The sequence below is a fragment of the Apteryx mantelli genome, chromosome 13 (genome assembly GCF_036417845.1).
Source record: "Apteryx mantelli isolate bAptMan1 chromosome 13, bAptMan1.hap1, whole genome shotgun sequence".
NCBI lineage: Eukaryota > Metazoa > Chordata > Aves > Apterygiformes > Apterygidae > Apteryx > Apteryx mantelli.
The window spans coordinates 404,463-419,780 of NC_089990.1; the positions used below are offsets into that span (position 1 = coordinate 404,463).

Below are 15,318 nucleotides of genomic sequence, written 5' to 3' on the forward strand. Positions count from 1 at the left end.
GCCATCATGCTTCATGTTCTGCAAACACATGCAGTGTTTTCTGAGGATGTAGCTTACAGACGGCAGGGAGTGGGGGATTTCAACCCAGGAGGCATTCTGGGCACACTCTGTAGTAGTACCTTTATAAGTAGATGCAAAAGTTATCAACAGATGTTATGTATAGGATCAATATGTGCCGGCTAAGTATTAACAATGGGAGAAGGAATTACAGAAGAAAAGAAATGCATATACAAGCAAATCTACTGACCTAGTGGATTGTTATAGGCATTTAATCACTCACTAAAGCAGCTTGTTGATATTTATTCAATATTTATGCCTTAGCATTTAGTTTTAAGAAATGCTCCGCTCAACACCACCACTGAAATGCTTCCAAGAAATAATTTCATTTCCCTTCCACTTCTTTGTTGTTGTGTCAGTGGGGAGAATTTCTGTCTGGACAGTCTTCTTAGCTTGAAAGAAAAGAATAATGGACAGGAGGAAACAGCAAACTCCCCTGAAAGTCTTCTCACATACATCAGTATGGGAAGTCTAGGGTTCACAAGAAATTCAGAATAAAATTTGAACATAAGGTAGACACATTTGAAATATAAGGAACCATTTTCTGATGGGCCTGGGAGGGAAAGTTAATATGTGCCGTTTTGCCACAGCTATGTCCCATCACAACAGATATTTATTTGGTTTAGTTAGGAAGCATTTACACAGCAGCTGAGGTCAGACCATTCTCTGGAAGTGCTGCAATTTGTCAATGATGGCTTGTTCCCACCTCTGTGCAGGGCAATGAAAACCGATTACTATCTTCGTTTTCACAAAATTGGTCAACTGATGAGCACAGCGCAGGTCTCCTTCACTCTTTGGGTAAAAGCACCCCCACACTTGGCCTTCTGAATATGATTTAAGCTGAGTTCTGCTTATTGTTGCAATAAAACCTGCCTATGGCAAGCACTGGCAGCCTGGAGGAACAAGCTGCGTGTGGTGTGGCAAGACCTGTGCAACAAACATGTGAGGCTCCAGGCTAAGAGTTAACACCAGCTGTTATCCTGCGAAGAAAATAACAGAGGCAGAGCACTGCATGCTCTTGCAGAACATATCCTTGTTGTTATGATGGAAAATTGATTTTTGCTGCCTTTTCTTCTTGACTTCTTTGCTGAAGCTACCAGTATGGAACCAGTTCATTTGAATTGGAACAGAAACTTCTAGCTTGTGTGCTAATGCCTGTACTCTATCTGTCCATTCTCTGCCACCAAGTTGCCACTAGCTAGATTTAAGAGTGTCCTGCCTGGAAAAATAACAGCACTGTTAAAAGTCAAATAACGTCTCTGAAAGACTGAATGAGTCCATTTTCAGAGACATGATTTAAAACCAACCATTTGTACATCCTGGCCCATGACTGGTAAGAGAAGATTGTCCTGAAAACTTATCTCCTATTCAAGAGACTTTAAAAGTTGTTGGATTTGGGGGAAACATGCCCCAGCACAAGCTCAAAACCCAAGCTAAAACTGCTGATATGATTATTTTCTGAACCGGACATGCAAGACTTCCTGAAGCTATAATTACAGAGGATAAAAGTTGACTACTTAGCTAAAATGAACATCAAGTAGTGTAGTTCCTCAAATGTGGTTTACTTGACATCTTTCTTTCCTGTGGACAGAGACATATCTCCTAGTTTTCTCCTCCCTGAGTCACGCAGTCTGCCCATTTCTTTCTAAGTGGACTCCTCATAGTTTTGCATCTGAAAGCATGAAGAAAAAGCCTCTGTCTCAGACATTATGCCTAGTTACCTGGTTTATTATAATGAAATATTTAAAAGGAGCACCCCAAAAAGGAATACAGATAGGGCCTTGGATACTCACAGGGCCCAGCTCTGCAAAGCCTGAATCCTTACCCTCACACTTTGAGATAGTCTGCCAAAGGCTAGAGAAGAGTTTGCTATGCTGTTTTCTTGGTAATGCAATTAGCCTTCAGGCTGCAGGGGGTGAAATGCAGTACCAAGCTTTGTGCAAGCTGCCAAAAATAGGTGAGGGAGGGAGGGAGGAGAGTACTCTTTATGAACCATTTGCACCCAGAAAAAAAAAGGACAAATTTTACTGCAAGACAGAGATTCTTATTAGGTCCAGCCATAGCAAACTCAGAATTGATTAAACAATCAGGTTTACTAAGTAATTTGGGGATGTTTCAGAGAAGTTAACTGTATTAGCCTTTACAATCATATGCACCACAGTTCTCGCATTTACCAGTTAATAGTACAGACAGTCATGAGAACATGGCCTTTGATCCATCTAAAGAACCAGAAAGCTAGTGTAAATGAGCTTCTCCTTCGAGGCCTGAGTCACGCAACACAAACATGATGTACAAGTGATATTTCTGAAAATTAACTTCCCTTACCAGGAATCTCCAGGTCACTGACATCAGTTCTGGGTTGTCCGTTACCTCAGTCAAACCCTTGTAAGCACTTCCTAGCAGTAAGCAAGCAATCCAAGAGTCAAGTATTCATTTCTTTCTTGTGCCCCCATCCTTGCCTCTCCTAGATGCGAGTACAGATGGGCTTCACAAATTCAGCTATTAGACCAGTACAAATCCTTCCTTTACCTGCAGTTATCACACTCTTACTGGCTACTGATGCTTTTGGCAGTCTCACTGCTCTCACAAGGCCTGTTCTTTGCAGGCTTCCCTGTTCCTCCTTCAGTGGCTCCATAAAGGCTAGTGGAATTCTGATTTTGGTAAACATAAGTGTTGGTTTAGGAAGGTCTGCCTTAACCTCAGCTTGTCTTCCTGGCTTGCAGCTCCTTACCGTATTTCATCAGTGCACTCCACAGGATGCAGAGCAACTGCTCTTTTCCCCAGAGATATCCCACGCTGGATTAGGATCCATTCCCTATCTTGCATTATCCTGCTGTCCAACAGCATATGCAATCTTGGTGCATCCTCTGTGACACAAACCACACAGAGAACCTAGTTCATAGATTTCATCTCAGTTTCATGAGCCTGAATTTTACTGCTGGTCTTAAAACAGTTTATTTTACATCATCAGCTCCAGGTTGCAGTTGTCCAGCCAATACAAAACTGCTATTTAGCCACATTCGCAGGGCTGCATCACCTGTGGTTTTGCAATGCAACTGGAATTGAATTGATTTTTTAATTTGCAGCACAGTTGAAATACAGCTGTAGGATAAATGAGAGCCATCATCCATAGGATATGGACAGTGAGAGTGGTTGGATATACGCAGATCACACCGTAACCAACCTGCCCTTCATTGGGATCCCCTTTGTCTCTGCACCTCTATCACTGCTTGCCTTAATGCTCTTTTCTCATGCCAGAGCTCTGCCCATGAGATATAAAACATTTTTTTTTCCCCACATCGCACCACTTCAGATGGTCAACAGTGCAAGTAACATCGGGGCAGTCAGACTGAGGCATCAGTTTGTGTAGTGGTGGCAGTCGTGCTGAGATGCTCTGAGTATATCAAGCACTGCCACACTCCCACCTGAGAAAATACACTGTACAAGAACAATGCATTTACTGACATGGGTGTCTCCATCCAACTGCAATGGCACTCCAGCTTCCCCCCACATCCTTTGGGGGAACCATCATCTAGTGCAAAACCCACAACTTCTCTCTGAAAACAAAGATGAAAAGAAAGAAAAAACAGCTAGCTCCTGGGAACTGATAGGAGAAGTTACACTGCTTAAAATAACTGCCTCTAACTAGCACAGTACACGGGGTCAAAACCAGCAGCAAAGGAAATATCGCCAGGGAATAGCTTGTTGTGCTGACTGCATTGCTGTTCTTTTGTTCATACAGAGCTCAGCTCTCTCCTGAAGGGAGAAGTCTTCTGGTGTGGTTGGCTGTACCTACCACCCCCACTTACAAAAAAGGACGAGCTCCTTTCTCCTCATTCTCCAAGCAGCACATGTCACCCCCACCCCTTTTTTCTCAGATGTTCCCTCCAACACCCTGTCATTTGACTTTGGAGTACCTCTGCTTTCCAGTTGCTCCATATATTGCTGAAGCTCTATATTCCCATCGTAATGGGTTAGTTTCTGAGATGGACCTCAAATGGGTGGGCTGCTTTACAGTAACATTAACATTCTCTTCCCAACATGCTCCCCCCTCAACAAGCGCACATGTTTTTTTCTTTTAAATTCCTTTCCTAAGACAACATTACTGCAGGGTTCTAAAAACTGCAACCTCACCTAGAGTTGAAAGGCAAGAAAATGCAAGAGTTACCCAGAAAGTGTTGCAAGCATTGATTTGTAATTGCATCTCATTGTCCAGTCGTGATTTTTCTTTTGCCTTCTAGAAAACCCTTTTAGTGATAATTGTGTGCCTTGCAGTATGGATGCAACAGTTTTCCCTCCCTATTCACCTTCCTCCTTCGGAAAAAACACCAGTAAGACTTCATTGACTTTTTTCATTCTCCATAATAAGACTCATTTTTTTAAATCACATGCTAAACATCTCATTTCACTAACTCCTAATCTCAAACTGGACTAGCAGAAACTCTTGCATCTTCTATTTCCTCAACTATGGCTGACTACAGTCTACAAATGTCACCTGACAATATCCACAACATATCCCAAACTTCAGCAGATGCACAATTCCTCTGCTTTCAAGTCAAGGGATGTGATAAGCACCTAGGAGCTGAATTTCTAGGCACATGCAGATGTTCACACACACCCAGCCTTATAGGCAAAATAAGAAGCATAACAAAATCTTCTAACTTCACAGTCCTGAATTTTAATGATTTTCATTTGTTTCCACACATTTGTTATAAGCTGCATGCACATGTTGATAAATTTTTCCAAGACATTAGCACCAAAAAACACTGTTCATTTGTTCCCTTTTCATTTGAAAGTGAGGTTACCCAGCCCTTGATTTTTACGTATGTTATTAACAAAGAGAAATGAAACTTGTGATACAGAAAGTTCAGGGAAAAAGTATAAGACCACTTATATGTACCGGTAAAATATCACTGATTCTTTGTGTTTAATAGTCATTGATGAACTTTTATATCATTAATTGTTCTAATTACTCATGGAGCCTCCATATAGTTTGGGCTTTCATAGCAGTGAATGAGCAATAATGTGCTGCACACTCAGTTATATATTGCATATCAAAAGTACTTATCTCCCTTTAAAACTGCTACCAGATTATTTTATCCAACGTCATCCAATTTTTGCTGTATTTTGTCTTCTGAGAAACTGTAAACAATGCTGCCTATTCATCTTCTTTACACTGGTCATGTTCTATTAAATCCTTTTAAGATGAGAGACCTACAGGCATACAGAAGAGGCAAACACTCCATGTTTTTTTGTAGTATCACGTTTTCTGTTGTGTTTTAATTCCTTTCCTAATGGCTCCTAATGTTGTTTTTGAATGCTGGTGAATTTTCAGCTGATGCTTTCAAAAACACCGCACACATTTGCTGAATGTTAATAGCAAATTTGGGGACTACATCTTTATCTGTGTCATTGATATCCCCACCTTGCCCTGTCAGATCACCTGCTCTTTTATGTCCGTCTGCCTTGCTTTTGGTCTGACATGGCACTGCCCTATTCGTTATAAAAAGATTCTCCTGCAACTCTGCAGTATCTGTATTATTGATTTACTCAGAATAGTAAAAACTATGAATAACAAAGCTTTTCACCTCCCTACTTGCCCTTCATACCTTTTAAGTTGTAAGGAAAGCACTTAATGAGTAACTTCTGGATATCTGCAATAACAAGCGCTTGCTGACATTTTAAAGACAAGCAGGTCATGTAAAAATATCCATGTTCATATCAAAGTAATTTAGGCATATGTAAACAATCCTAACCACAAGCTTAAGGAAAAGTATCTCATCTCTTTCAAATATTAAAAATGCAATAAAAAATAGAATAGAAAAGTTGATTTCAGAAAGAATATGCATTGTTGCAATATTAACATGGCCCAAGCTGTCCAGCTCTAAAAATGACAGCTTTTACTGTAATTAGAAAGCGTGTCTGTATTTTACTGTGAGTGTACTGCAGAAAGGCATACTGAGTACAGCATGATGGATTCACAGGATATTTCTTTTCATCCTTCTGCTCTTAGCATGGTAAGGTCCTTGATTTTAACCTAGCTTTAAGCTGTCTTTCAGCTTTTCTTTAACAGTTGTCTCGCACTTAAAATGAAACACCACCATTTAGGCAGTATTCTAGGCAGATAGTGGGGGGAGAGACACCACTTCCCAGGCCAGCATTCTCCTGCATTTTTAAATACACTAAGTTGAATGGGGCTATTTAGCAATACTTTGTGCCAGTTCAACACCCAGACAAAAATTGTTTATAAAGAGAATGAAGTTCCTTTTGACCATATAAAGCAGCAAGACTACTACAGTGCTTTCAGCCTGAAATCTGCAGATCCTAGCTTTCAAAGGGCTCTCTTCTACAGAGGTGGTGAAAGGGAATGAAGAAAAGCAAAAATCAAGAGATCTGTACAGCAGTCTACAGCTGTGACGTTTCTAAAGAGGTTTGCATTTTCACTGCAGAAATTTAGGGCTCCGATCAAAAACTGCTCGTTAAACCTATTTTTCAGAGAAAAAGATGAACAGGAAGATAAATTTTGTGTGGATGAGGGTGCTCTTCAGGATTGCTACCTGTAGAGAACTGTTGGTTCTTATACAGTGTCCCCCACTTCATATTCAGATTCCTTTGTATTTTTAAGGGTATCATATTCATTTTCTTTCAGGTTTGTTTCTTCAGATCTGTTGTTTTTCATGAGCGCCGTCATATAGTTGTTTTCAGTAGAGGAGATGGATTCTTCATAATGACCCACACTGTCAAACCTTGAAGAAGCCTTTGTTCTCATTGAGTTGTTATGGCTGAAATCAAAATACAACATGAAAGAAAAGTTGCAAGTAGAGTAGATAAAGCATCTCTCAGCTGAAGAGATTTTGAGCCAGATTCTGATCTGACTCAGAGCCATGTAAATCTGGGCCACTGGGTTATAACAGTATCCTGAAGGAAAGAATCTTGTCCTTTGCTTCTAGATGAAGGATAATGCTGGACATTACAACAACATTGCTACAAATTCAGGGAGAGTTTCAGAGACAACAAAAGATACTTAAGCAACACAAGAACTACGATATCACTTCTTGGAATGACATAACCAGACAACTGCTCTTTGCAGAATAAGGATGTAGAGGACAGTGGATAAGTAAATGGCGAGCTTAATGCGGCCCACATCCACCATGCAGCTTATGGCAATTAATATCTTTAAAATGAAGATAAATCTGTGGGGACAAATGCCATCACACTATGCATTCAGTTGCTCAGGGCTCAACTGTTACTTCAACATGCTGTTTTATAGACTGTTTGGGAAGCATAGTGTCTGGGCAAACATCACTGGCACATTGTATCATCACATTCAAATTGTCAGTATTTTAATTTATACCCAGATAAGTGGTTCTCCCTGTATGTTTTGGCTAGATTATTAGGCTTTTTGGCTTGTCTTGCATAGGTTACAAGTAGAACAGGATGCTGACGTTTGAGTTTAGAAATAGCTATAACATCCTGCCTCAGCTATGATTAAAATAGGCAAGTTCGGCCAAGGATATTTTGAGGATAACATCAGCATTTGATTCTTGCATCAGGAGTACTGGCTCTCTAGAAAGAGGGAAATTCCTTTTTTTCCATTTGGAAAAATGCTGAGAATTTATCCTGGACAACAATCTTCACTTGGCCTTATCAGGCCGAGGAGTAATTGAACAGTTTCCACTCATTTTTATGATTCTAATATTGCAAAGCAAAAGATCTCTCTTCCTACATTATATGTTGATGTGGGAAGCCCACAAAACATCCATAAAATGTACCAGAGGTAACTTTTAATCTCCTCATCCATACTGCCAAAGAGATTTTTCATCTTGACAGCTAAGTGGCAACAATTTTTTCCTGTTCTGACAGTCCCCAAAGCCTCCTCAGAATGTTAGATAAAGGATTATACTCACAATTTTACTTCATAGACATGCGCTAGAAAAGAACAATCAGAAATGTATATCAATAATTTGCATTTTTATTCTCAAATGAAAATTTCTACTATGTCTTTCCTTGATATAAACAAGTGACTTCTGAAGAGAGAATAAAAATGGAAACCTTAAAGATTGTGTTAGGTGGGTGATGACTCTTATTCTCAGGATTCAGGTCAAGAAAACAGGGGGGAAAAAAAACAAACAGCTAGAGCACAACTGGGTCAAAATAATTTGCCCAAAGTCAAAGGTAAAGTTCAGTTTAGAAACCAGAAGTTCCCAGTTCCCACACTTCTGTTATTCATTAGTTCAATAAAGAACAATTTTGAAAGAGGCTACTTTGGATTTCTTAAAAAGAAAAAAAAGAAAAAAGGAAGAAACAGTATTTGATAATTAATACTAATTAATAGCAAGGAGTTGCAGAAAGGTAATTACGGAAACAGAAGCACAACAAGAAGATTATGGCCACTGGTATTTAAGAGAAAAAAGCTTTCTGAACTCTGCTATATTATCAGTGAGAAAAGATTTTAACAAAAAGTGTTTGGTCAGGCATTTTCTAATATTAGTAAGGAAGACAAAAACATTCAATGAATATATCTATCCTATGCATGAAGATTAAATAGGCAAGGAATTTGTATCAAATCAGGAGAATTAACTACAACTTTTTTTTTTTCATCTAGGTACTAACTATGGATAATATTAAAAAGCAGTTGGTGCAAAAGGTATTTTAAAACAGCAGGACAAGATTAACTTACTATCAAAAACCTTAAAAGACTTGATCAAGAAACTCTGTAGAGCATGTGGGTTTGGGAACTATGCAATGTGCATGAAGACCAGAGGAAAATAACCATCAAGTAAGTAAGCTTGATAGAGCAGAGAAAAAAAGTAGGAAAGAAGCTGAGTAACACTGACATTGCACTCTGATGAAAGAGACCATGATACACTCCTCTTCAAATCAACATTTAGATGAATATTAAATAAGTTATTTAAATAAGTTTAAAGTATTTTCTACAGCAGAATCAACATCAAGCCAGCCTCCTTTGGTAGCCCCTTTCTTTCTCCACAGTTTGTAGGAGTTGCACTGATACAGTGCCTGCTCAGAGGCAGCAAATATGAAATGCTTCTCTCTCATTTTGTTTCTAAGGTCTAACTAGCAAGTGCAACTAGTTCCAGTGGGCTCCAACCAGTCAGTTACAGGCATGGTCCTCAGTGTCAAAAGGAGGCTGCTTTTGGCATCTGGAATTACTAGAAACCATGCCTGGGAAACACATGCAGTACTGAAGTGATTGGCAAAATACTCTAGATTCAGCCCTAAGTGGAAATCTGAGGAGATGGCTCCTGGGTCAGAGTTATCTGAGCTAGTCTGGCCCTTGCTGAAAATTGCCTGCCCTCTGGTGTTCAATCTCAAGTAGCAGCTCAAGGCAGGCACTTTCAAATGCCAGTCACCACCCCACAGGGTCTAGATTCATTGTGGACTACCTACCAGACTGGCCAAAGCCCTTTGGGAAATGATTACATCCCCGGAGTCTCAGTGAGCAGGGGCTGAGCAAGTCCAGAAAGCAGCCTGAGACTGCGTAATGCTATTGCTACCTTTCTAAAAAGGCATATTTTGTCAGTGTCTGAAAGAGCCTCTTGGACTTATGAGATTTCCCCCCCACGCACACCCCGAGGAAAAAGGGACTTCTCTGCCCTTTACAATCTTCCTATTCTGATTCATGTATATTTCAATTAAGTACCTTCATGATTCAACCATCAGAGCTGCTACAGGCAGTAACGAGCACAGTACCACACCCACCCACAAAAGCCCTTAGGGGTAAAACCAAGCTGGGTATGCACAGCACATTCAAGTTTTCCAGAACACAGTACTCACCAGTTTTGGGCTTTCTAATGCAAAGGATAATAAAGATGATAAGGAAAACAACAGCACTGCAAACCACAGCAATCAGTATGATCAGGTACAGGGACAGGTGAGTCTTCTGGAAATCTAGAACGACAAAGCACAAGCCTTTCAAACAGAGAAACACTCCTGGGCTGCAATAGCAGCAGCAGTTACATGATACTGACCATCTCCCTGAGGGCAAAAATGGGCTGGCTGCTCAGCCAGCCTTTGCAATGGGCAGGCAGTTATACCACATGTTTTTGTCCCTGCTTTTCCCTATCCTAACATCGCCTCAGTCATTTGGCTTTGAATAGGTGTGTTTGTGTAAGCTAGCTAGACTTACTGTTCATGCATCTCACTGAGACACTGGGACCATAAAGGCCACTGGCAGAACTTCTTACTTGGAGATGCTCAGGCTAACCGAGGCTGCGAGAACCACTCTGAGCAGAGCTGGACAGAATAGTTACAACACAAGCCATGAAATTTGGGGGCTCAGTCTATACCATCAGCCCTTTTCATCCACAGATACAGTTCAGTTGTTAGAACTGTTTAAACCCACCACAGCACTGCAAAGCTGGATGAACTATGAAAGATCTGCCCAAACTGTACACTGAGCCTCTTCTGCTCATCCAACTTTCACGCTCAAAGAAAAGACCAGAACAGACTACTGTTTGGGAATGCAACAAGGACTCTGTGACCACTCTAACTGTGAAACTGTATCTTTTCTTACATCCAGAGTCTTTTCAAGAGCCACCATGAAACATTCACATCATAAAAAGCAATGACTGGGATAAGAAAGAGGAACAGGTCAGCGCTTCAAAAATCTAAATACACCGAGAGCACCATTTGCATCCAAGATGCAGAACATTAGTTTGGGGGCTGAAGGTACTGACCGAGTGGCTAGTTTGGGTCCCTAATCTTCTTAGCTTTTGTTCTGTTCTCCACTTACCTTTAGTTGTATGATTCTTTCCTGGATTTCCTACATCATTCTCAGAAGTCATTACTGTTAGGGGCAGATCTGCAAAAACACAGTCTCCATCACCTTTACAATGCAGTGAAACTAGGCAAACTCTAGAAGGGCTATATATATTCACCTGCCACAGTGGTAGAGCTTTGTGGAGTCCCAGGGATTACTGAGGTGCCTCTGAACACCAGCTCTGTTTGGCTCTTTTCTGTAAGAATAGTCAAGAATGGTCAACATCTTCCCCTCAGTTTCTAGTTGCTGAAGGTGATTCACACAGCCTGCTGTGAGGCTGGCAGCGTACTATAAATTCAGACAAAGCATTACCCCAAAATATTTTTTCCCACAAGCAGATCTACTCTACCCCAAGTCCAAATTCCCACAATCCATAAAGACAAACCATGCAAATTACAAGCCTCCTTTGAAACAACTGTCCTTGGTAATTTGGACCATTTCTGGACAAGTTTGAAGCAGTTTTTGTATCATCTGTATCTGCCAGTAGAGATACTACTACTCTGCCTCCCACTTCAGTGGTTTTCACTCAAGACCAGAAAAACAAGCAAAAAGCCCTTTAAAAGAAAAAAAGAACAAATTCCAGAATATCCTGTATGGTCTACAAGTTAAGTAGTAGTATTTCTAGCAGCACTCAGAACATACAAATTTATTCAGACAGAAAGCTGAAGCAAAAGCAACAAAAATATTAAGTACCTTTTCACCAGCAGCAAAATACAATGCTAAGTGCTGGCATTAAACCTCCAACTTGACATTTTTCTTTGCCATTAACTTTCTTCTTTGCCATTAACTTCCACTAAGCTCCTTGTACTTGTGTTTGTTATCTCCCTCTGAAAGACCCCTGTTGTTGGGGGTGGAGTTTGAGGGCCTACTGAGGTACCTGTGAGCACCAGCCACGGAGTCATTGGGTTGTTTCTCCAAGGACAATCCTCCTTTAGGCTGGCTGACATATATATGGAGGGATGGGGTGAAAGTGTTCTTGGGGTGGGAGTGCACTTAGAATCAACCCGAAAGCCCAAAACCCACGAAGAAAAGGTGATCCAATGCCCAAGATCCTTACCCGACAGCCCACATAGACCATGGAAATTGTAAGTTTGGTCTCTCTACAGCCATCCTTGAGAATACAGGCTCAAAACGCTGCCAGCGTAAAATCAGCCCAAAAGATGAAGCAGTTTGTGGCAACACATAAAACACACATATACATACAACTAGACACACCACCTCAGCCTCTTATTAGACCTCAGAAAGGACTGGATACAAACCCCCTACAAGCAAGCAAAAAGCCCTCCACAGATTGGAGAGTTAGGAAAGTAGGATGCTTTGTATTCAGAGACAGCTGGATTAAAAACTGAGGCAAACAGACTAAAAATAATATTTTGTCAAAAGAGTGTTCCTCAGCAACAAAACCCATTGCAAAACACCGGTGTTAACCCTCCAACTGACTCCTTGTTCTTGCCATCAGCTATAACTGCTATTAACCCCTCACCTGTGGTTGTGTGGTATCTCTCTGGGGTTCCCACATCACTCGCAAAAACCACTGTTGTTGTGGGCAGATCTGCAAGTTGAACAAGAGTGACAGGCAAAAAAGGAGTTTGACCATGGTTTCTTTTGCTGCAGTAATACAGGAGAATTTTTCCACTTGACCTATAAGACAGTGAAAAGCCAACCAACCATCTAGAAGACAGGTAGGGGACTGGTTGCTAGCAGTGTTAGAAAGCAGGCACGGTCATAATTAATTCTTATTCCTTTGCTGTACACTCTTTTGCACTCATGCGCAACTGTTCCAAAAATAACAATGCATATTCGGCATTGTCTGATCTGTGTACAGAAAGGGGAAACCGTTTGCCTTGATCATTTCCTGCAGCTGCAATGACGAGCTCTAGTTTGGGGACTCACCTCTCACCGTCAGCTCTACGGCATCGCTCTGCCGGGCAACGCGTGCCCCAACCCTGTTCTCTGCTTCACAGTAGTATTTCCCTGAGTCGGAGGGTCGCAGACTGTCAAACGTGAGTTCGGCCTGACTGCTCAGATACTGAGCTTTTCCTCCTGGCTCTCCCAGGAACCAGCGGTAGCTGATGGGTGGGGATCCGCTGGCCACGCAGGTCAGGCTGGTCCTGGCTCCTGCTGGGAGCATCAGTCCCAGCTCACCAGCCCTGATGATGGGCTTAGTCACTGCAACTGAAAGACAAGCAGATTGGGCTCAGGTCACACTGGCCTTGGCTGTTTCAGAAGTCTTCCCGACGCTCTATGGCAGTTCACTTGCCGGGTTTAAGCCCTTTCCCAGAAGGAACAGAGGCACCACTCTTATGTCACCTCTGCACAGATTAAGCTCAGCTCTCCTGTCCCTATAGACAGCTTTACACCAGTTATGCCACCCATTGCAACTCCTACACTGAAGACCTTTTCTGCTGTGTTGATGCCATCTCCATTCCTCTATAAATCATCACTGCCCAAATAAAGGGAGTTCTGGGATGTACAATGGTATTTGGTCAAAGAAGAGCAATGCAATATCCTAGTTATTTCCTTTCTGCTGCAGATCCCACAGAAACATTGGGTAATCGGATACAAGTAGAGTCAGGGACAAATTAGTAAGTGAGAGGCCACAAAACTTTCCCCCAATCCCTGAACCAGACACTGCAGTATCATGGGCCTGAATTCCCTTCCCTGACCCATTTCCTGCTTCTCAGAGGAGTCAGACTCCACTCAACAAAAGCTTCCTGTATTGGAAGTGAGTGATCACTGGCTACATGGTCTATTAAATAGCTAAATACTTTCTGAATGACAAAGCCTTCCACTCTTGCACAGCTTCCTTTTTGGATTTACCTTTAACCACCTCAACTCTGGTGGTGATCTCTCTTGTTATCAGGCTGTTGTTGCTGGCTCTCCAGGTGACTTGGCAAGTGTAGGTTCCCCTATCGGAGATTTCAAGTCTCAAAATATGAAGAGACACATTCCCTGGAGAGTTCTTCAGGACACTGACCCTATCTCTGTACTCAGACAGTAGAATGTGATCACCAGAGCTGTCCCTCCGAAAGATGGTGCCCGAATTTTGGTCATGTACCACAGTCCAAGTAAGTGTTTGCTGCACAAAGTCCTTCACAGGCATATAGCTACATGGCAAGATGGTAGATCCCTTCCATACTCCTTCAATTTCATTGGGGCCAGCCAGGTCCAGAAGAGCTGCGAGAAAAATGGAGAGAGAAAAGGAAAAGAAAATCCAAAAAAACCCAGCCAAACAAAACTCCACTACCATGGTGAAGGCAGCTCCTGGATCATGAAACAATGGTGAGAGCATCAGCAAGTGGAATTCACCGTATCAGAAACACTGGCAGTCAATATAGAGTGAAGGAATGTCTTTCAGGGGCTGGGCTAACAAAAGAGCAACTCAGTGTGAAGATGACAGATGGGAGACAGCTGATTGCAAGAAGAACTGAAATATGGCATGTGTGCTGAATTTGGCTGTGGTGCTCTGTCTGGTGTTTGCAGGTAAACACCAGACAGAGCACAAGAGCCAAATTCAGCCTCAGGCAGTGCATGAGATCAGAATTAGTAGGTTTAAACTTGAGGGAAGCAGTTTGTCACCAAATCTAAGTCCCACAGCTCCCCAGTCACACTTAGCATTTATCCTTCTTTCACTTAATTTCACTTTCAGGGCTTTTGTGGGAAGCACTGCATGTTAACAGCAGATCATGACACGGTTTATGCTTCCTCTTCCCTACTGTCTAAACAATCATTCTTTGCTTTTCCATACCACCCCGAATTTAAGCAACTAAAGCAATAGACAAGAGAAATCTAAAACTCCTCCAATTTTGCCATAAAAAAAAGGTTTCCCCAAACCATTTTCCTTACTGTTAGGGGTGAACCTATACTTCCACAGACACCTTTTCAGGCAACATCAACCTTTACCTTTCCTTCTGGTTTCCAAACCTCCCCTTTGCTGGTGCCATCCTACAGATGATATGGAGGCACATCTAAGGTCAAACTAAAGGGCTCTGTGAATCTAACCTCAAATGCCAGGTTCCTTCTTCTTCATGCAAGCAGAGAAGAAGTAGACCAGGAGCTGACCCAGATGAATTGGGTGTCTGGTTGTGTCTCTAGCCTTGTGGTTACAGCAATATGTCTTTTCCCTTGCTGCTGGTGTTTAGTTTTAACAGCTATTCATGCTTCTCTTCGCAGTGAGCTTTCTGGAAGCTGACATGCCAGCCAGAGCAGAAACTCTCCAAGGACCTTGGGCAGTCCCTTTTGGTTCTAGCTTGAGGAACATCAGGGCTAACCAGATGTCCAGTGCTGTGCTGCTTGCTATGCCCTTTGAAAGAACTCATTATGTTAGATACAAGAGCTTTGTATTGGGCAGCGTTTCATACGCTTCATGCACCGTTACACTCTGCAGCCACTAGATTTGAAGCAACTGAACACCAAACCAGAAGTATGCAAAGAAGTTGGCTTTTTTAGCCATATTTCTTTTCCTGAAGCCCCTATACAAA

General features: G+C 41.8%; 1 protein-coding gene across 2 annotated transcripts; it reads right to left on the bottom strand.

Moving 5' to 3' along the window:
* Positions 1 to 4,734: 4,734 nt before the first annotated feature.
* Positions 4,735 to 14,319, bottom strand: LOC106493608 (V-set and immunoglobulin domain-containing protein 4-like). 2 transcript variants are annotated; one of them, XM_067304133.1, is made up of 8 exons: positions 13,658 to 14,319; positions 12,731 to 13,012; positions 12,321 to 12,389; positions 10,956 to 11,033; positions 10,811 to 10,879; positions 9,853 to 9,966; positions 7,965 to 7,986; positions 4,735 to 6,839 (listed from the first exon to the last, which is right to left on the bottom strand). In XM_067304133.1, exons 1-8 carry the CDS (start codon positions 14,127 to 14,129, stop codon positions 6,635 to 6,637), a joined length of 1,311 nt encoding a protein of 436 aa, XP_067160234.1. In that variant the 5' UTR covers positions 14,130 to 14,319; the 3' UTR covers positions 4,735 to 6,634. The 2 variants fall into 2 exon arrangements, with proteins under 2 accessions (XP_067160234.1, XP_067160236.1); XM_067304135.1 differs by lacking the exon at positions 7,965 to 7,986 and having other exon boundaries at positions 6,784 to 6,839.
* Positions 14,320 to 15,318: the final 999 nt, after the last annotated feature.

What these genes read in the sequence shown, in the direction of transcription:
- LOC106493608 (XM_067304133.1), bottom strand. Translation starts at nt 14,129, where the DNA reads ATGCTCTCACCATTGTTTCATGATCCAGGAGCTGCCTTCACCATGGTA. An exon ending in GAGATACCACACAACCACAG is followed by an intron (nt 11,034 to 12,320) that starts GTGAGGGGTTAA and finishes CTATTCTTACAG; the next exon opens with AAAAGAGCCAAACAGAGCTG. An exon ending in CATTAGAAAGCCCAAAACTG is followed by an intron (nt 7,987 to 9,852) that starts GTGAGTACTGTG and finishes GTTCTTTTCTAG; the next exon opens with CGCATGTCTATGAAGTAAAA.